Source organism: Lissotriton vulgaris, chromosome 6 (assembly GCF_964263255.1).
Source record: "Lissotriton vulgaris chromosome 6, aLisVul1.2, whole genome shotgun sequence".
Lineage (NCBI taxonomy): Eukaryota > Metazoa > Chordata > Amphibia > Caudata > Salamandridae > Lissotriton > Lissotriton vulgaris.
The window spans coordinates 992,561,152-992,582,875 of NC_141694.1; the positions used below are offsets into that span (position 1 = coordinate 992,561,152).

The window sequence follows — 21,724 nt, forward strand, 5'->3', positions numbered from 1 at the left end:
AGGACTTAGCTCACATTTTACCAAGATATAAATACCACTCCACTCCCATAGCATTCTTTGGATGTGCGGACTACGATCCATCAATGCTAAAGCGCATCAGTCTCTTCTCTTTCTGACAGTGCAGAAGGATCCCTGGTAACGACAACAACTATAGTTAATGACGGCGATGGGTATGTCTGCTGCTGTGCAAACCCTACACAAGCAGTGACAGAGTGGATGGAGTCGGTGCTGTCAACCCCGTTTCACCATGAGGGGGTGGGTTGAAGGGGGGGCACAACTTCTATTTGGATGGATGAGATCCTATTCCCTCTCTTCCATCTCACTGGTTAGAGGCGGCAGACCCGAGAGCAGAGGACGGCCCGGGACCAGGGTTCGATTCCCGGCGCGGCAGGTTTCTGAACCAGGGTCAGCGGACTCGATAATTCTCTCGCCTCGGTGCCCACTCTGATCAGCGATCACACTCGGCAACTCTGGGCATTAGCTTGCCTCATCTTCACTAACGGCCCCACCAGACCGCCGGGGATGCCTGGTCTCACCCTGGAGATACCCATTAAGGGACCATCTCTCAGGGAAGCCAGGAAGGGTTTCGCAGCGGTCGAAGCGCCTTGGGACCCTACGGGTAAGTAGTGCGCTATATAAATGCCTATACATACAACGCAAGGACTCTATAAAGCAAGCCCCAAGGGCCTCCGAATCTCCATGCCAACTTGCTAAAGTACCAAATTGGCTGCATATAACTAACTGTCAATACCGAGAGTGGAGTGGAGTCCGGCGAGGGGGGCGGGGGGAGCTTTTGTGAGAAAGAGATTCTTTGATATTTTGGAATGTTAGAAGGGTGAATGTGAAAAATTGGAGGTTGGGGATCTAATTACCCAACCATAATTGGGGGCTAGGGAATAAGTTGCAGTCCTCTCAACTCACCGCAGATCAATTATGTTAAGAGAACATCTGGAAGTAGAACGTAATGAGGTCCATTAGAGCGCCGTGTACAGCCTCCTCTAACGGTACTTTTCAGCTTCTTGGATGAGCTGAAGGAAGCCGCTAACTAGGGACCCGGTGAAGTGTTTAAATACTGGAGGAGAGAGCTGGCCCGCTCAGGTCTGGCGCGTACTTGGGAAAGGGAGCAAAGCAAGGACCAGGGAGAGGGGGAGTTCTCCGAGCTCCCCTCGCCCCGGGCCCCCTATGAGTGCAGCCTTCCCCCCCTCCCCTGACGATGATGCATCGCCCCCTTGGAAGCAGCTCTGCCTTCAGCATAGACTCTCTCATAGGGAGCCCCCCGCAGCACAGCTCCGGGCACTTCGTCTACACCGGGTACCCCATGTTCATGCCCTACCGGCCGGTGGTGCTGCCCCCGCCACCTCCACCCCCACCCAGCCTGCCCCAGTCCGGACACCCGCACCACCAGATGCCCAGCCTGGCGGCCGGCTTCTGCTCCAGCCTGGCGCAGGGCATGGCGCTTACCTCCACCCTCATGGCCTCCCTGCCCGGAGGCTTCCCCGGCTCCCAGCAGCACCAGGAGGCGCTGCGCAAGTTCGGCTCCCAGAGCCTGCAGGGGGCCCTAGACCGGGGCGAAGCAATGCAGAGCGACGGCGAGGAGGGGAAGACCTACCTGGGCAAGGAAAGCTCCATGCTGGCCTTCAGCTCCGCCGAGGCGGCCCTTGGTAAGTAAGAGAGCACTCCTAAACGTGTGATCCTCAACAACGGCTAACAGGGTCCTGGGTGGGGGGGTGGGGGTGGGGAGGTTGCTAGACACTGAGCAATGCGACTGTCAACATCACAAAGGGTCTCCTGAATTCAGAAAGAGTCGTCTGCCCTCCCTGGCCCACAAATAATACCAAATAAATAAATAAATAAATAACTGTGCGTGTTCATGTCGGGTATCACACACATGCACCCATCAACATAACTTACAAGCATCCAAGGGGCGTCCCGGGCACGTGAGCACTCTCAATGACTGCCTGGTTACAGCAGATATGTAACTTTTAATGTGTATCCCAGTGCCATTTCCGTCTTCTGACTCGGGGTGGGGAGGGTCCGGCCATGTGCACATTCCCATTAGGTTTTGTAACGTGTCCCCCAACAACAGGTTCCAAGAGTCTCGAGATATCCGGGGGCTGCAGGGAGGGGGGCGGGGTCATGTCAAAATCTACTCCGCAGCACCACGGAGCACGGAGACCAGGTTTCGGAGTATCCGGTACTGTGCATGTACTTTCAGGTATACACGTGTGCTCCTGTGCATCACATCGGCGTGATCTCCGTATACAAGTGGGCTCCTGTATTCAGGGAGTCCCCAGTACTGTGCTTGTGTATGACAGAGTCTGCACCCCTGCATAATGTAACACGGGTCTCCTAACTTCACGGGTCTCCTAACTTCACGAGTCTCGGGCACTGCGCATGTTCATTACATACACACATGTGCGCCTCGGCATCACAAGGGAAGGGTCTCCTGTATTCAGGGAGGCTCCAGTACTGTGCATATATATGCCAGATTCTGCACCCCTGCATAATGTAACACGAATCTCCTAACTTCACGAGTCTCGGGCACTGCGCATGTTCATTACATACACACGTGTGTGCCTCGACATCACATTGGAAGAGTCTCCTGTATTCAGGGGAGTTCCTAGTACCACGGAGCACGGAGTCCAGGTTTCGGAGTATCCGGTACTGTGCATGTTCTTTCAGGTATACACGTGTGCTCCTGTGCATCACATCGGCGTGATCTCCGTATACAAGTGGGCTCCTGTATTCAGGGAGTCCCCAGTACTGTGCATGTGTATGACAGAGTCTGCACCCCTGCATAATGTAACACGGGTCTCCTAACTTCACGTGTCTCGGGCACTGCGCATGTTCATTACATACCCATGTGTGCGCCTCGGCATCACAAGGGAAGGGTCTCCTGTATTCAGGGAGGCTCCAGTACTGTGCACATATATGCCAGATTCTGCACCCCTGCATAATGTAACACGAATCTCCTAACTTCACGAGTCTCGGGCACTGCGCATGTTCATTACATACACACGCGTGTGCCTCGACATCACATTGGAAGAGTCTCCTGTATTCAGGGGAGTTCCTAGTACTGTGCATGTGTATGCCATATGCCTCTGCATCATGTAACACGAATCTCCTAACTTCACGAGTCTCGGGCACTGTGCATGTTGATGACAGTTATACGCGTGTGCGCCTCGGCATCACATGGGAAGAGTCTCCTATATTCAGTGAGTCCCCAGTACTGTGCATGTGCATGCCATATGCTGCACCTCTGCATCATGTAACACGGATCTCCTAACTTCGCGAGGAGTCTCCAGCACTGTGCATGTCCATGAGAGGAATACACATGTCCTCCTCTGCATCACATCGGACGGGTCTCCAGTACACAAGCGGTCTCCTGAGTTCAGGGGAGTCTCCAGCACGTGGCATGTGCATGGCGAGTAATGCGCGGGGATAATAATAATAATAATCCACATTTGTAAAGCGCACACACAATCACCCGTAAGGGTCTCTAGGCGCTGGGGGCCGTCAGGAAGATTAAGCAAGCTATTGCCCAGAGTCACATGGTGCTGGGCTAACCTGCGGCCGGCCCTGGGGATCCACCGTGATACCCAGATTCCGGAGTCAGTCACCCTGGCCACGGCGCCACACGTGTTATAAAGAGCCTCCGGGCCCCAGACGGAGCCTGCTCTGCGCAACAAACAGGGGGTAATACCGGCTGTCATTTGAATAGAACTCGCGATTCCAAACAGACCCATATAGAGACAGGTGTATCTTTATTTCCCTTGCATCCTCCTGACTCCAGACACACAGCGATCCGAGGCTGGGGGTGCGTGTCCCAGTCAGTTACCGGGCGGTACTGAGCATTTTATCAGGAACCAAACACCGCCGACTTTCTACAGGGCAGCACATGGCGATAGGAGTCCTTACTCTGATGCGCACCCCAGCAGGCGATGAAGGGGGTGGGATGTGCTCTAGATCACACTGTAGAAGACCTCGGCCTTTCTAGAGTGCTGTCCACGGTGGCAGACGTCCCTGCAGTGTTACATACCTCCGAGTTGGAGATAAGGGGGACAGGGTGCTGTGGGGGACTATCTGGAACACCGTGCCATCTCAGAGTGTAGTGCATCCAGCAGACGGACCACGGGTAGACCCCGGAGGAGGGAGATCTGGAGAATAGTGGGTTCCAGATCACGCCTTAGGGCAGTCCGGTCTTACTAAATTGCAGCCCACGGGGCAGGCGCCCCTGCAAGGGCACACACACAGAGGGGGTGGTGTGGTGTGATACGGAGAGCAGTGAGTTCTGGAGCATACTCTGGGACAGCCAACGTCGGATATTAAATCATATTCCACAGCGTTGTTGGCAGCGCGGTGTCTCAGTATTAGTGCACGTATTGTATAATCACACAGTGGCTGCCCTGGCCGCGGCCTGCTGCTGGACACGGCACACTCGGACTGTGATTTATGATTGATTTGAGGTGCATCTTCCCCCAGAACAGGAGAGGTGACCGTTGTATGCAGCTGTGGGTTACATAGTGCTGTGCATGTATCTGCGCCTGCCGAGAATATGCGCTACACCCCACGGTCCAGCTGTGAGGTGGCGGGGGGGCTCCTCCTCTCCAGAGAGAACGCGGTACTGCGAACACAGGGGCAGCAGCGAAATGTTTGCAAGACTCCCTTTGTGCTAAAAAAAAACAACCTTCAAAAGACGCATTTTCAGCAACAACTAAAAGGACTAGGTGGGGGGGTAATAAACTATAGGGAAAGAAAAGAGGCGTTAGACCCAGACAAGCTTCACTTAAATAGATTTCATTTCACATTAGGGTAAATGATAGCGCTTAGAAAAGTGCCCTGTAGCCCTCTGTTTGAATGGCACTCGCAATCAATTTCCAAAGAATTAGGCTTTTCGATTGTTTTTGTACGTGACAAACCTGTCCCAAGCGCCACGAACTATAAACGCAAAATAAGAAAGTTTTGAAAACGCCGCCTGATGCGTCTCAAGGACGTCTAAGTCAGCCCGGCTCGCACTAAAGAAACCAGCTACATCAGAGCCTTAAGGGTCCGGCCTCTTTCTTCATGTGCACCATACTGGGGCCACTAGGAAGAGTGAGGTAAACACAACTCTAGAGGAGGGGGCAGCTGCAGGAGCTGGGGGCCGGCGGGGGGTGCGCTTAAAGGAAGGGGCTGCCGACTGCCATGGTGTTGTTTGACCCGCCGCGTGCCTGCCTGTGTGCTGCCCGAGCTCGGCCGCCTCTGCTCCGCTGGTGACCTGTCCTCCGCACCACCATGTCTGACTGGTGAGGGACCGAAGGCAAAGATGATCAAGCCCGGGACCTCGCAAGCTGCCCCTGCTGCCGCTACACTGGGTGAGTTGTCTGGAGCCAGGCTGCTCGGTGGGGGCCAGGAGCACAACACATGTAGCTCGGCTCTGCCGCGGGCAGGGCTGCTGGGCTTCTCCGGTCTGCGGCGGCTGGGGACGGGCTTCCTCTCCTTGCCGGGCAGGAGCGCGGGGAGACCTCCCGTCTGCTTCTTGCCTAGCACACTGTACTTCTGGGTCGCGGCTACGATTTTCGGGTGTCCTGGGCTGCGGCGGTAATGCGGGGCTGATGAGGGGTAGGCTCCCTCTTTAATTTAAATATACAGCGGGGTGAGCACCCGATGGGGGGGGGATCCCCACGACGAGACTTCTTGCGGCGGCGGTGGTCGGGGAACAATGGCGGCAACTAGGCTTACGACATTTTTGGATTTGGGGCGTGTTTTGCTGTGCTGAGTGACGGACGACGTCACTGTCTAAAGAACAGCAAAAATGACGCCCCCAAATCCGAAAAGGACGGGGCTACATCGGAGTTACGGATCTCTCCTCCAATGGCTGGCCTCCATTTAGGAAGCCAGCCAATGGAGAAGAGACGGGGCAAGGAGGCGGGATCTACTGAGCTACTGAGAGACATTAATTCTCCTGACCGGAAGCTGCTTCGCAGCTTAACGGTCCCGAGACCTAAACAGGGAAAGAGTGTAACTTGTTTAACTAGGGGATCCAGGATTTTATTCATCTGCTCTTCGTTCCACATTGTCCCTTCAGCGTCACCATCTTTCAAAACCAATGTTTTTCAAGAATAATATAAAATCTGCTGAGGTGGCACGCAAGTTTCCTTTTCATCCAAAAAATGAAGCCATTTGCACAAACATTTGTTACATTTTTTAAAGGCTTCATGAATTTATATTAACTCGGATTCAGGATTGCTGCGGAAGCACAAGAATTTTCTGACTATTCAAAAATTGGAGTTATTTGTACAGAAGTTTAAATATTGTAAGGTTTTATGAATTCATATCAATTTGCATCCAGGTTTCTGTTACAGAAAACGAGGCTGTGTGAACAAATGTTTAAATATAAATATATATATTTATTTTGTGTGATTTAATGTTTTAAATTCAGTGTCTTGTCATGTTTTTTATGTTGACTTCTTTGAAGTTCTAAAACATAAATAAAGAATTAAATTGGTGTAGGAAAAAGTCCAAAACATACAGAAATTGGTGTAGTTTCCTACAAGTAATTATTAATTTTCCCTTGGGAAACTTATAACCGGTTACTTCACACACCCTGTGAATACTTCCCTCAGAAGATGGCTGTTTATCGGTTGCAGTAAATACCCCTAATTTTGTCAAACTCAAAATGAGTGCTTAAGAGCAAAAAGCATAGTGTACGTTCCCAGGAGGGTTTACACCTAAGTGCAAAAAACAGTAGTTTAGTATTAATTAAGATCATTCTCAGACAATGGTATTTCTGACTGATTAAGGTTTCAGAATTGGCAGTCAGGGCTCAGTGTTTGCTGTATTTGATTGTAGTTTTGGAAAGACCAGGAAAGAACAGGCTCTATGAGATGTTGTTCCTGGAGGCTGCAAATATGAAGCGCTCTATGGGTTAGGCTTGGTGGTCATATTAGGATATTAAAATGTGTGGGGGGTTAATAATATTGAGAATCAGATTCAGTATGCAACAGCAGTAACATGCGATCTAGTGACAATGTACAGAGAGAAAAGTCCACAGTAAGATGCTACAGTAGGTGTGAAAGGTGCATATCAGTATAAACTCACATTTGCTTGAAAGTGCACTAAGGCGCACATTCATACCTGAAGCAACATGGAGATGAGGGTGGAAAACCCTTTGGAGAACAAATCATTGTAAAGTGCAAATTCACATTCAGGTGAAAAATCACTTTTAGATGCATAACCAAACACCTCTGGCTTTAAGTAAACTGGATTGTGGCATCGCATTTAGAAGCAAAATCACATTTAGGTGCAAAATCACTTTTACTGCAGAATCATCAGGAGCTCAAATCACATTGAGAAGGAAACCGCATTTACGTGCTACATAAACAAGAGTGTGAAAAAAATTGCAGGATGAAAAATACTTCGGTACAAACACCCATTTCGATGCATGTTTAGGTGCAAACATAGTTTGAGATGTAACAGCAGCAGAAACCTTTAGGGGCAAACTGGCATGTAAAATCACATGAAATTGCAACATTACTCAGTGCAGAAGTGAAAAAGTAGTGCATCAATATGACATTACATTTTCATGAAAGCATGTTGGGGTGCAAAATCATCTCTTTACAACCACATGCAGCAAACAAAGCGGCTGCCCCGACAGCTCGAAAGGCCTGGAACACATACTTAGCTCTCACCTGAACAGCTCAAGATGCTACCCCCCCCCCTGCCAATTACAGATTACGCCTCATACATTTCAAATGATTGCACCGCTTGTATCGAACACTTGTACAGATATTTCGGATGGGGCTGTCCCCTGGCTCTCACTTCCCACGCTGCCACTCACCTCAGGCAATCTTCTTACATTTTGCTTGGCACTGTCTCGCAATTGCGGTCTACTGGGTAGAAGTTTTCTGTATGATAGGTAAAGTCGTGAACAGGCCAGTTCCCCCATTTCCACAACTGGGTCTTGTGCTATTTTATCAATCAACAAAAGGAGAGAAAGGGATTCGGGCACTCTCGGTCCCCAGTCGATAGCAAATAAACAAAGGAAGAGTGTCCGTCAGACAAGCGTTCAAAATGATTATAGCACGTGAGATCAGTTGTAAATGGTCGTATGGCAAGACCAATTTCAAGAAAAAATACAGGATTTTTTCTGGAAACCCTCACTCACCCTAGTGGTGACATGCTTCATCATCGGGTCCACCGGGAGAGATCGAATACCTCCCCGGTGTGCTTCGACGCCAGGCGACTGCGGAGCAGGTTTTTTGTGAGGGTAGGGGGTGAAAAAAGTAGTTGTAACAAAATGAACCACGCCCCATAGAACTCAGGAGGAGGGGGCATTTTTGCTCCCACCCCCCTCCTGAGTTCTATGGGGCGTGGTTCATTTTGTTTACAAGTGAGGATATTCTTCCTTTTCACGCCCATATATATATGTGCTTGATCAAAGTTACAAGCCACGGCCAGCAGAGCTACCGGTATTTACCCGGCATCTTTGCCTTCACGCTCACCACTTCGGGGACCAACTCTTTGTCTCCCGACCATAGGTAGCCATGTAACAATGGGTAGCCACTCTTGGCCTCCCGCACGGTTGGACTTAACACTGTAAGTCTCCATTTTGTCAGTCTGTTGCCTTAAATCATGCAACAGAGCGCACTGGACCACACTTCTCAGCGCTAGTTGAGGCCCACCACCCAGGTTTGTGGCACAACTTCTCCGCATCCCATTCATCACGGCCACGTAGGGGTACGTGATAGGTATGCTAGCACGTGTCACGCCACCGAGTTGCATCAATTGTCATTAAAAATGAATAATATCAATTGATTTTATGTTTCTTTGTTTGTTTACTCGTCTGTTTGTCTCACCATTTTGTCCACAGACTTCTAGGTTCCTCGCAACAGAGGTAATACCCCAGACTGACAAGTTTGTATTTTTTACGCACCTTTTTTACACATAGTGCTATTTTTAACTTTCACTGCCTTTGGCAGGGTGGGCCTTAGCGCGCCCAGACCTGTCAAGGTGACACTCGCAAACTGGTCCTGAAGAAAGCCCTGTAAATTCACACATAACACGGGCAGAAACATGTTGACCTTTCTTTAAAAGGGAAACACCAGTATACTTTACTTGGTTAGTTTTTTCCCCCACACATAATTTTTATAATGTCAGGTTGACCAGCCAATAAATGATTTTTTGGTACAACCTTAGACATTTTTAAATTCACTACTTTTTTCACCCCCTACCCTCACAAAAAACCTGCTCCGCAGTCGCCTGGCGTCGCAGCACACCGGGGAGGTATTCGATCTCTCCCGGTGGACCCGATGATGAAGCATGTCACCACTAGGGTGAGTGAGGGTTTTCAGAAAAAATCCTGTATTTTTTCTTGAAATTGGTCTTGCCATACGACCATTTACAACTGATCTCACGTGCTATAATCATTTTGAACGCTTGTCTGACGGACACTCTTCCTTTGTTTATTTGCTTGTGCTATTTTAGTCATGTGCAAGACGGCGCCCGTAAACTGATCGCTCTGATGCTTCTCCTGGCACAGCGCAGTTTGCAATGCACAGGGAAGACCACGGACCCCAAAAACCCAGGATTGGATTACAGACAATACATACTATCATGAACAACTTTTCAAGTACTGAGACCCGATGCCTCTGTGAACTCGCCCAGTGACATCTGGGAACCCTTCACCGCTTATCTTCGCCAGAAGGATCGTCTCACTTCCGACCTGGGCGATAACAATCCTGCTCTTGCATATCCAGGCATTTCACACAACACTAGACCCAACAGGACGACCTCACTAGAATGCACAGTTCCCCAAAATCACCACCATGAGGAATCTTTATGTTGTGGGGTTGTTGCGGTATCCCTGAGGTTTTGGCTGCTCTAAAAATGTGGTATATGCATATGTTGCATTCCAGATATGCATGTTGCCTTTAATTGTTAATCATCAAGCTGATTGTTTGCCATTTATAAATAAAATAATAATAATAATAATAATACTAAAAAGACTGTATATCTCTCAGCCTCTGAAAAAAGACCAGAAGAAGTTACTGATCGGCAGGATGAATCAAGGCCTAAGGGGGTACTAAGGCAGATTCTTTATTCAGCTTGCATTTCCTTTTATGCTGCTTTAGCAATGGGCAGTCCTGAGGATTTTCTAGGAGACTTCAACCTATTCCACTTCATGCAAAATTGGTTCTGCCATGCATTGCCGGAGTGACAATGTTTGCCCCAAGGTACTATCGTTGAATAGGGCCACAGAGCCTAAAAGGAGGAGACGACTTGAGTAAATGGTCTCTGTCGAGCAAGGTTGAGGTTGGCTTCCCCAAGAGACCTTTTGCTCTTGGATGTGAAACATTTCCTCTCGAAACATTAAGAATGGATGCGACCATAACATGGAACGTGCTGGGGCTAAACTCATTCGTAAAGCACTACAGAGTGCAGACATACCTGCGGCGACAGGGAGCATTGTGTAAACATAAGGTGCGAACAGCACCCAACCATACAAGGAAACACTTGCTACACTCCAGCCCAAACTGTCTTCAGTAGACTCAATAGATTTCTGGTTTCCGAGGAGACAACCACAGCAGCAGCACTGACCAGCCTACTAGGCCGATACCTATCAGAACATGCCCTAGTGACGCCGGAATGGGGAGTTGTGCGCAGCAGACCAAAGGTATTAATGCGGGGTCTGCTTCCAGAGGGTCTCTGGGACGCGGCATTTAGAGAAGAAATCAAAGAGGCCATAACAGGTTTCTTTGCCACCAACTGGTTTCCACAGTTACCAGGGGGTAGAACGGGAAGCGCTCAAAGTGGTCACAGGTGGAGAATGTCCAAAAAAGTGGACACCCGGAGATGGTTGGAGAGGGAGCTTACTGAAGCAGAAGGCAAGCTAGAAAGACTGCAGCTTGGGAGTCAGGGAAAAGAGCCACAAAGCAAAGCTCTCCTACACTCACAGCTTAGAGTGAGTGAGTGAGGTATGGGACAGGCTAGACTTTACCAGACGTGAGTATTGACAGCTGCTACACAGGGAGCGTGACGAATCGGGCAGGCTACTGGTCTGGCTCCCGTGCTGGGAACGTCCCCGGGCACTCATATTGACACTCCAGTCCCCAGAAGGCACCACCATCAATACACAAGAAGGTATAAACTCCATTCTGCTGCCCACCTGGTTAAGGTATCTGCATTGCCCAAGGGCGGACCGGACCAAAACCAAGAGTTCCTAAATGAAGTGACCCTCCCGTCTCTTACAGGGGAACAGGTAGCAGACCTGAAGGTTGAGATCCAGATGGACAAGCTGAAAGAGGCTCTGTAAGGGATGGCCTGCTGCAAGTCCCAGGGCCCGGATGGCCTGCCGGTGGAGTTCTAACAGACTTATGCAGACCTACTACTTTCCCAGATGCTAGAAATTATGCATGAATCCAAGCAAGTGGTGCCCTACTACAGTCAATGTAAGAGGCCCAAATCGTAATACTCCCGAAACAGGGCAGAGATACAAGAGACCAAGGGGCTTACAGACCTCTTCATTGCTGGCTGTGAACATAAGAATACTACCCAAGGTCCTAGTAACCCGCCTTAACAGGGTGGTAACGCAGCTAGTCCATGAAGACAAATGCAGATTCAAGACGGGAAGGGGCACGCATATGAACCTCCGCTGTCTCTTGAAAGGGATGCATTCGGTAGCACGTACCAACATCAGGGCAGCAGTAGTTGCCTTGGACTTTGAAAAGGCGTTTGACACCCTGAAATGGTAGTACCTGTGGGTGGTCCTAAGGAGAATGGTACTTGGGAAAGAATATATAAAATGGGTCCAGCCACTCTACCACTGGCCCAGCGCCCAGGTCCGCAGCGTAGGCCAAGCTTCGGGTATCATATCCATCGAAAGGGGCACAAGGCAGGGATGCCAATTATGTCCGCTTCTCTTTGCCCTGATAGTAGAGCCATGGATGCACACGTCATCTCCCTATATGCGGACGATAGACTCATACTTTCAGCAACCGGAGGAAGTGATACCGGCACTCTTGGATGCTTTAACCTCTTTAGGGGATCAAGTCAGGCCTACACATAAATCTTTGAAAAATGGTCATATTCCCACTGGCCGCGTTGGCAGGGGGAAACACCACAACCCTCCCAAGCATGGGGCTCGACTGGAGGAGGGATTGTTTGTCCTACCTGGGCATCCAGGTGGCACACTCACCAGAATCACAGTACACTCTAAACATGGGGGCGGCGATTGCGGGGTTAAGGAAATCGGTTAGGTTCAGGAATAAATTCCTCCTTTCGGTCATCGGACGGATGGCTATGGCCCGGATGGATACGCTACCCCGATGCCTATATGTCATGCATTACTCCTTTTGCAAGATTCCAGCGCCCACCTTTAACATACTGAATAGCCTCCTGGTGTCGCTGGTGTTGGATGGGATTTGCAACAAGGTAAAACTTGAATAGTTGACGTTGGACATGGAGGGGAAAAGGGGTTGGGGGCTGGGACTTCCAGACTTTAGACTCCATTACTATGCAGGGTTACTACAGTACACAGCACAGTGGAGTACTGACAGTTATAACACAGACAAGGCATTGCTGGCAGACCTGGCCAGTGGAGAGGACCTACCAAGATGGCTCATGATGGGCTCGCGAGCACCGAGAGCATGTCCACATATAATTCGACTGGTGACAGAGGCATGGGAACAGGCGGTTACATGTGTTAGCCTAGGGGGCCTCATATGTGCCGGCAATCCGCTTTGATGGTTGCAGGGCTTTTACCAGATCCAATCGGTAATGGACATAACCAGATGGTATGACGGGGTGAGAAACAGTGGGAAACTTATTCATGAATGGGACTTTCTTGACTCTGGAAGATGCAGAGGAGTGGTACCAGGTGCTAAAAGGACACTTTTTACAATACGCCAAAATAGTGTGCACTATCCGCAAGATCTGGCTTGTCTGCCCAGATGAACCAAAAGATTTGCACACATTAAGACTACTACTAGATCCGGGGTGCAGCAGAGGACTGACCTTGTGGATATATAAAGCCCTGAAAAAATATTGCACTGTTGCAATCCCCATAATCAAAGACCGATGGGAGGCAGATCTACCCTCTCTACTCACAGAAGGTGAATGGGAGGGAGTACTTGCGCATGTCCGTGAGGTGGCCAGCAACGCAAGGTTTAAGCTAACCCACCGTACTTAACACCACAAAGACTGGCACGCTTTAATACCAGCCGTTCTCCGGCATGCCTATGCTGAGGGTCAGACCCTACCACTTTCATACATATAATCTGGACATGCACCAGATTGCAATCATACAGGCAGCAAGAAGTACAGGGACTACGGATGGCCATAGGAGTACAACTTGAAGAGTCAGTCAACCAGTGGCTCCTAGGGGTACTCCCAACACCAAAAAAGGGTGCATGCTGAAGACATAGATTTGCTCTTTCAAGCCTAGTCCTCGCTAAACGCCGCATAGCAATACATTGGACAAAAAAAAACGTGTTTGTCATATCAGTGGCATGCAACATATGTTGGATCCCCACTGTAATAAATGTGTGTTGAAGCAATAAAAAAAAATACAAAAAAAGAATGGATGGGTCCTAAATAGGTTGGCAGGTACCAGAGAAACATAATAGTGCAACTCACTTCTTCCAGGTGTTATTAACATTGTATGCATATAAACCTGCATGGCAGACAAGCATGCAGGAGGAGGAGGGTATTTTTATGACATAATTTGCTTCCTCCGTGGGTGTTGGAGACCTGGCTATCACGTGTTATCTCCTTCAGAAAACATGACTCATGTTCTTTACAAATAAATATAATATCTTCTGCAGAATGAGGCTCACAATTAATCTGCAAAAGTAAGGAGTTGTTCATCAGGTACCTCCAAGTAGGACGCACATCTGCAAGAGATTGGTTATCTTCAGAGAGCAGATGTAACTACTGCAAACAACCTACAGCACATCCTGCATGATTTGAACCACGACTACCTCAACATAGGATCTTCAACTTGAAGAAAAAAAGAAATTTGAAGAAAAAACCCAGCTAAAAACGCAAACCAGAGGTTGGGTAGTGGCCATAGTTTAAGGAATTGTGGTGGATGAGAGATGCTAGCTCTGGTACACACTCACTGATGAGGAAAAAAGTAAATGACTAGGTTACACGCCCGCATAAGGGAACAGACAAGGCCATGTACTACTGTATGAATTACATAGGTGATGCCGGTGCAATGATTTCGTTTTATCAGCATTGAGAAAAGATTTCCGATCCCAGAACTGGTGGCAGAACACCAAATGGTTGGTCATAGGTGAAAGACAGCTTTAGAGAATCCCAACCACTTGAGAACAGAGCTCACTTTCGTGGGGGCACAACTATATGCTGCTCAATTGATTTGCATCTTTGCTCTTCATCTTTAAGTATATACTACTCAGTATGATAAGCTTCAGTTACCTTCCCCTCCCCCTACCCATGCCCCCCTAAAACCTTGACTATACTAATTTCACAGTGCCATCTTCAGCTGGGAATGAAACAAACTGTTATGGGTATCCCCACAAACTCAATTGTATCACTGTGATGATAACAATGTCAACCAGACACTCCCAACAAACCAAATGAATGGACCAGAAGGATTAATTGTTATCTGGACAAACATACACTCTAAGTCAGGAAGCACATAACCCCAACTACCTCCTACACTAGAGAGCAATAGTGACCATCTTGAACTTTTGTTTTATAACAGAGAAAATCACCTTTTTGATTGCATCTTCTAGCAAAGAAATTTCAGTTGACCCATCCTTATTCTTTTTTGTACAAAGAGTAAAGAGATATCATTGGTTTATTTCAATGTCACTCACAGATAAATCTCCCTGGACAGAGAATATTTTTTATGACGTGACAGAGGAAAGTAATCTACTATGGATACATTTAATCGGGAAGGTTCTGTTTTAGAGAATGTTAACTATACTTTAGCAAGACATACCTTGAATACTTCGTTGACAACTTTAAATGATGAAAAAAGTGATTATTTTTCGAACAACTCCAGTCTAAAATGGTGTCATATTCGCTACTGCATTTTTTTTATAAACAATTGTTTGTAACACGATCCTTTTTGTGTCGCTGCATAAATACATACCATCTAATAACTGTAATAAAAGATCCCCACAAACTATTTCAGTTATTAGACCTCTGATAAATAACTCATATTGTACCCAATAGAACAAAATAAACAACACGCTCTGGACAATATAAACCCACTAATGTGAATAGTTCAACTTTCTCAAGCGTTGCATCACCTAATTTCATTCTAGGGAAAAGCACATTTTCAGAGTACAGTACATTATCGTTTTAAAGTGCTCAAACAATCTTCAATGCATTCAGATTAGCACTTTGACGACAATTGACAATACACAGCACCACCAAGTAAACTCGTTTACATCTAATCTAGTTAAAAATATAAATATTCCAAAATGAAAACGGAAAAAGAATAATACAGAAACTTCTTTCTAATTGTAAATCCACTAAAACACATAATTTTACCCGGGGTACAAAAGCAAGAAATAACTGTGCTAAAGAATGCTACTTGATGTAACTTATATTGTAAATATCGAGGTAAGCATATTCATATATAAATACATAAATTGTTGTAAAATTAAACATGCCTCTTAAGCATGTGCATATTTCCAAAAAATTTAAAATACATTAATATTACAAGTGCTTTTATTTTTGCCATTGTTGTTTTGCCTTATTTATCGACACCTCAAAAGGACAGACTTTCCCTGGGTGATACATTAACTGGATACCTTGGTCAAAGGTTTTACAGCATTCCCATCAGCCAACCTAGCTCTTTCACCCGCACTGAGGAGCCAGTATGTTAAGCGCTAGAGACCCAGGCCACATAGGAGACGCTTAGCTACATTAAAAGCGCACGCAGCCTTACCTCTATTTCACAGTTGTATTCGGTTTTATCCAAAAGAATAACTTTACACAAAACAGCTTTCAATTTCTTTGGAGGCTTCAGAGGAACCTTATCCGGTTTGGTTTTCATTGTCTGTTCTTTACTGTCCTTATTAACTTCTTCTGTTACTTTGTTGTCTTTCTTTTCTTCTGTCTCTGCTTGAACTTCCTGTGCCGTTTCCACACCATCCTCTTGAGCATGCTGTGAAAAATAATGCAAACTACTAAATGTAAAATTCACGTATTCCAAAACATATGAAAACGCCTCATATTTAAATGAGGCAGTAAAGTCTACCCGTCTTAAAGAAGATGGGCAGTATTGGCCTGGAAAGCTCTATGCCCACACCTACATCCCTTTGCTCCAACTTAGTCCCCAACTATATACTCAACGTCACTTTCTGCTTAATACATTAGTTTGTAGATTGGACAGTGAGCTGTAAATTTCCGTACTACAAACACATACAGAATGAAAATGTGCCTAGCCTGGGAGAAGGTAATTCTATTAAGGACAAGGAGGGGAGGATTATGCTTTATCCTGTATTTAAATTCTGTCTCGCCACATGGCTCTTTTGGCTGTGAATGTGAATCTCCCCTAGTCCTGGAGAGCGGTCTTGAGGGTATAGTGTTTCTGGGATAGCCGTGCACCCTTTTTCAGGAGTTAATTTTACTGAAATTGCCGCTGACCTAATGTAGAAAGAAAGCATGGAGATGTAAAATGGGCCTCAATCCCAGTGTTACATCCCACCTTGGTAGGGTTGTGTACAGTCAGGTGACACTCTAGTAATTTGGCACTCCTTCCTTATGTTTTCCTTCAGTAGGCACAGACCGGAGGTGAGGATTATGCTTTATCCTTTCATTTCCCATGAACAAGGGAAAAATCAACAACAAATGTCATTAGCCCTTCCATAGTGTCCATGCTTCAGGCTGCATAACCTTCCATGTCACTTCCTGTTAGCCCTCGTTCTTTGCGCAAGTCACGCCATTTCTTTCTTTTCATGCCTCCTGCTTCGACCCATCGTTACCTGGAAAGACAGTATGCATCAGCATCGGCAATGCAAATCCGCTTGTCACACATCAGAGAAAATACATGCACCGTATCAGATAAACAATGCAACATCGTAAAACTGTATCATAGAACAAGCAACAATGAAAACAGACTTACTCCCTTATGAGTGGGTCTGCATCCATCCTGGTTGCTGGGCGGGATAATCCTCGCCTCCGTGTCTTTAATAGAATTGAAACTTAACTTCTCCAAGTCTAGGCACAGTTTTTCATTTTATGTCAGGACCGGAGGCGAGGATTATGATCCTTCAACGCATACTCACCACTCCCTGGGCCACATTCAGCACTAGCTTGAAATAAAACCTCTTCAACGTCGAGTCTGAGGACCAGCCTGTCGCTCTCATGAGGTACTCCAAACGAGCACCTAGATTGAATGCCTCAGAGGCCATCGCTCCTCGTGCTGAATGGGCCCCGAATGCCTTTGTATTAATGCCCGCCTCCTGCATTACCCAACTGACCCTGCAGGCTATTGTGGGTGGAGAGACTGCCTTAAACAGTTTTTTGAGTGCTATCAGTTGTTGTTCGCCCGGCGAACAGACTTCCTCCGTAGCCTCCTCATAGGCCTTAAGACATTTTACCACACAGAGTTTCGGGGAATCAGCGAAAGTTCACAGTGAACGTTACCATGTCTGGTGAAAAAACTCCAGCAGTATTATCTATGGCTCGCATGTCAGAGACTCTCCTGCAAGAAATGAGGCACAACAAAATCACCAGTTTCGCTGAAATCTCCTTTCAAGATAGGAATAGATTGGGTTGCCAGGATAAGAAAAGATTCAATACCAGGTTGACGTCCCAAAGGACCGAGTACAGAGGTTCCGGGTGAAGAGATGAACGGATCCCTTTCAGTAACCGGCAGACAAAAAGAGTGCTCACCCACTGGTGCCCCTTCCAGCGGAGCATGCCCGGCTGAAATTGCGGTCCAGATGGCATTTGTTGAGCGATATGCCAAACCCTTTTCCACTAAACTCGCCAAATAGTTGAGCACGTGGGTCAAATCTGAACCCATAGGATCCACTTACCTCAGCAGACAACAGCATACCCAACGCATCCTAGCGGGCCGATAATGCTTGGTTGTGCTGTCGGCCGGGCCGATAATGCTCGGTTGTGCTGTCGGCCTAGGCTCTGGAGAGTGAGAGCTCAGCGTGTCGCGAAAGGCCTGGGAGTCTCCACCTTTGCCTGTAATTCGCCAGGCCATGAGGTGTAACGAGCCCTCCTCCACTAGGTGGGGAGACTTGCAGCCTAGATTCATCAGAATGAGAGGAAAGTGGGGCAGTCAGGTTGGAGAACCCCAAGAAAGTTCCAGAAGAACCGGAAACCAGACTTGCGACCTTCAACGTGGTGTTATTAGCACCACCGCTGCCTTCTGCCTGTGGACCATGGCTGCCGTTCGCGTGATCTTCAAGAACAGGGGAAACGCGTAACCGTTCTCCTGATTCCAATCCTGGACGAATGTGTCCGTCGCTTCCGCCAGCGGGTTGGGTCTCCAACTGAAGAACCGGCAGTCGAGACGGCATGCAAACAGGTCGATAGAAAATTGGCACCATCGATCGGCCAGGAGGCGAAAAACCTGCGGATCCAGCTTGCAGACACTGGTGTCCCGCAGATGGCGGGAATGCCAATCTGCTATCTGGTTGTCCCGACCAGGAATGTATTATGCAGTCACCGAAACTTGGTTGTCAAGGCAGAAGTTCCAGAACTCCTGGGACATGTTCGCCGAGGCCCGAGACCTGGTGCCTCCCAGAAGATTGAAATACCCAACTGCTGAGACATTGTCCATCCTTAGGACTACAGAGGACTGAACCCGATGCTTGGTCAAGCAACGGACCGTGAACAACCCTGCCAGAAGCTCCAGGCACTTTATATGCCGGTGATGTTCTCGAGGAGACCAATTTTCGCCGGTGGAGAAATCCCCACACTGAGCACCCAAGCCCAACCTGCTGGCTTCCGACTCTATCAACAAGTCAGGAACGGAACCAAAGATAGCCCTTCCGTTCCAGACCTCCATATGCGCTAGCCAAAACTCCAACTCCTCCCTCACCTCGTCCGTCAAAGGAACCACCTGGGAGTACGCAAGACCCTTCCTTAGGTGATACATTACCTGGCCCTGCAGGGCCCAAAGGCGCAACAGGCCAGGGAAGATCGGCTGCATCGAGGCTGAGAGTACACCCACAAGGCGCGCAATCTGCCTCAGAGAAGTCTGGCCAGGGTCTGGAGAATCTCATGCCAGATCTTTGCGATCTTCTGCGAGGGAAAACTCAGAAAGGAGGAGGTGGAGTCTATAACAGAACCCAAAGAGACCGCCTTTAGCGTCAGGACCAGGAGTGACTTTTTCTCATTGATCACAAAGCCCAAGCTCTGTAGAAGCTCTACGGCCATCCAAAGGATGGTCCCCCCAACCCCCCACCCAGTGTCGCAGGGCATTGGGTCAGAATCTGCCAGGTAAATATTTAGCCAGATTCCCTGTGCGCGCAAAAACTGCACCACCGGTTAGAGGACCTTGGTGAAAAACCTCACGGGCGGACGAGAGGCCAAAGGGCTGAGTTAGGAACTCGTAGGCTTGATTGCGCCACAGAAATTGGAGGAAACGACGGTGGGGAGGGAACATCGGAACCGTCAGGTACGCATCCTTCAGGTCCAGGCGCACCATCCAATTGGATGGAAGCAGCACATCCCTGAGGAGATGGGTTACCTCCATCTTGAAGTGGCGGTACACAAGCCACTCATTAAAATCCTGGAGGTTGATGACTGGCCTCCGACCCCCATCGACCTTGTCAACAGAGAAGAGATAGCGGAGGAAACCCCCCGGGTGAACTTTAGTGTGGCAGATTGCTCCCTTCAGTATTGAATTTGAATTTTAAAATATTTATAGAGCGCTCTTATACCAGAATCGGTGGAGAGAGTGAACCTATTTGTCTATCCTTGCCACATCGGAGGTTGAAAAGGAGATTGGCCAGGGCAGGAGAACTGGCGGGAGAGCAGTAGAACTCTATTTAGAACCCCTGTACTGTCTGGAGAACTAAAGCGTCCCCTGTAATCGCCTCCCAAGTGGGGAGAAACAGCGCCAGTCGCCCCCACCAGCAGCTGCACTGAGGGAAAAACACTCACAGTTGGAACCTCCACCGTTGCCGCCTTTGTACCCTCTGCAGCCCTTGAAACGTTGTCCCCTTGTTGGATAACAGTTTTTAAATTGCTGGTTTGCCTGGTACTATCTGCATCCAGAACCTTGCCGATGGGGGTTTTGGGATGTGAATTGGCAGGTCGAGCAGGCCCTGCCACGACCGGCCTCTTGGAAAACCTGGGGGTGGAAGACTCTTAATATTCGTCTGAGCCTTGTCCAGAGACGTAAACGTCGCAACAAACTTGCCCAACTCTTTGACGAATGGCTCGTCAAACAAACCCCCTTGTGCTACTGCCCCTGCCTCTGAAGAGGGTAGGTCACCCAATTTCGGGTCCACCTGAATCAACAGGGACCGCCGGCGCTCCATCGACAGGCAGCAGTTGGCGTTCCCTATAAAACAAACGACTCGCTGCACCCGAAAGGACATTGGAATCAATCAAGGAACCGGACTGCCGGGCTTCCTCTGCCATGTCCAGAATCTTGGTCAGGGGATCAATGGCATCTAGGAGCTTGCCCTCGCACGCCCGCCAAAACCGATCTATTCCATTTTTGGGATCCTTGACAAATTTTGCCAAGAAAGTGGCCATCTTGGCATCGATATCTGGAGTAAGTGCCACCTGTCGACTGCCACAATCTAGAGAAGCCCGCTACCTCATCCGACTCTTCAGGGGAGTCCTCATCCTAGGGCTGGGGTGAATCTGGCTGAGGGGGAACTGACTCAGGGGTGGAGAGTCCCTGCGGGGACTCTGCATCCAAGGTTTTCGCTAGGAAGGCCTTCTTGATGCACGTGAAGGAATCCTTATTAACCCCTTACTCACACTTCCTCTTGAGGGGGGGGGGGCTGTCCCCAGTGTCCTGGTCAGGCCTTTATCCTGGGGGAGGGCCGGTAAAGCACCTGTGCCCGACTGTGCCGTCTTGGCGCACTCCTGTGCTATCCTATCGGCCAACCTCTGTTCCATGGGCGTCACCAGTTCATTGACAGCCCAGTATATGGAGGTATCCATGGCCTCATAGAAGTTGTTATCCCACTGTAGGTAGGCTAAGGAGTTCTCCTCCTCATAAAAATCCAGCTCCATTATTAGGTTGCTAAGAGTAGTCCCTGGGTCCACAGTGGGTGAGGCGTCCCTAGAGGAGCAAGCCCACACAGCGTGTGAAAATTTGGGCTGAAAATTTGGGCAGAGGGGTCTCCCCAGATAATTATTGGTGGCCAGTGGCTCACAATTTGGCGAGGCGCGTGCCTCAGGACACCCAGAACCCTCAAGATCCAATGGGTATTGCTGCCTGGGATGAGGTGTCCCTGCAGAGGCCACTAGACCTACCCTTCACTGACCCGGACTTCAGGGAGTCAACGAGCCAAAGCCCCGTGCACCGCACCACTAGCTGCCCATACAGGCGTATTTTTAGAATGGGGAAATGATATAATACTGACCCAGAAACTCTGAGCGTCTGCAGTCAGCCGGGGGCGCAAGCAGTAACAGGCTGAACAGAGCGCGTTTAAAAATGCCCTCACGGGAAGCATGCTCCGCAGCCAGTACATAGCGGACACCCCGCGTCGCCCTCTCACAAGCAGAGGACTGCAAAGCTGCCTCTTGATTGAGAATACGTCACGTAAGGAGCGCAGAG

At 48.6% G+C, this 21,724-nt stretch overlaps 1 protein-coding gene and 1 pseudogene across 15 annotated transcripts in view; one reads left to right on the forward strand and one right to left on the reverse strand.

Annotated features, from left to right (window-relative positions):
- Positions 1-21,724, reverse strand: part of LOC147708315 (protein 4.1-like) — a 1,681,744-nt gene that overhangs the window by 1,229,575 nt on the left and 430,445 nt on the right. For all 15 annotated transcript variants that reach the window (XM_086927035.1, XM_086927031.1, XM_086927029.1 and 12 more), the window contains one exon: positions 15,905-16,123. In XM_086927035.1, coding sequence (XP_086783161.1) covers positions 15,905-16,123 — 219 coding nt within the window. The remainder of the gene's footprint in view (positions 1-15,904; positions 16,124-21,724) is intronic.
- On the forward strand, positions 1,183-11,293 carry LOC147708316 (homeobox protein GBX-2 pseudogene; annotated as a pseudogene).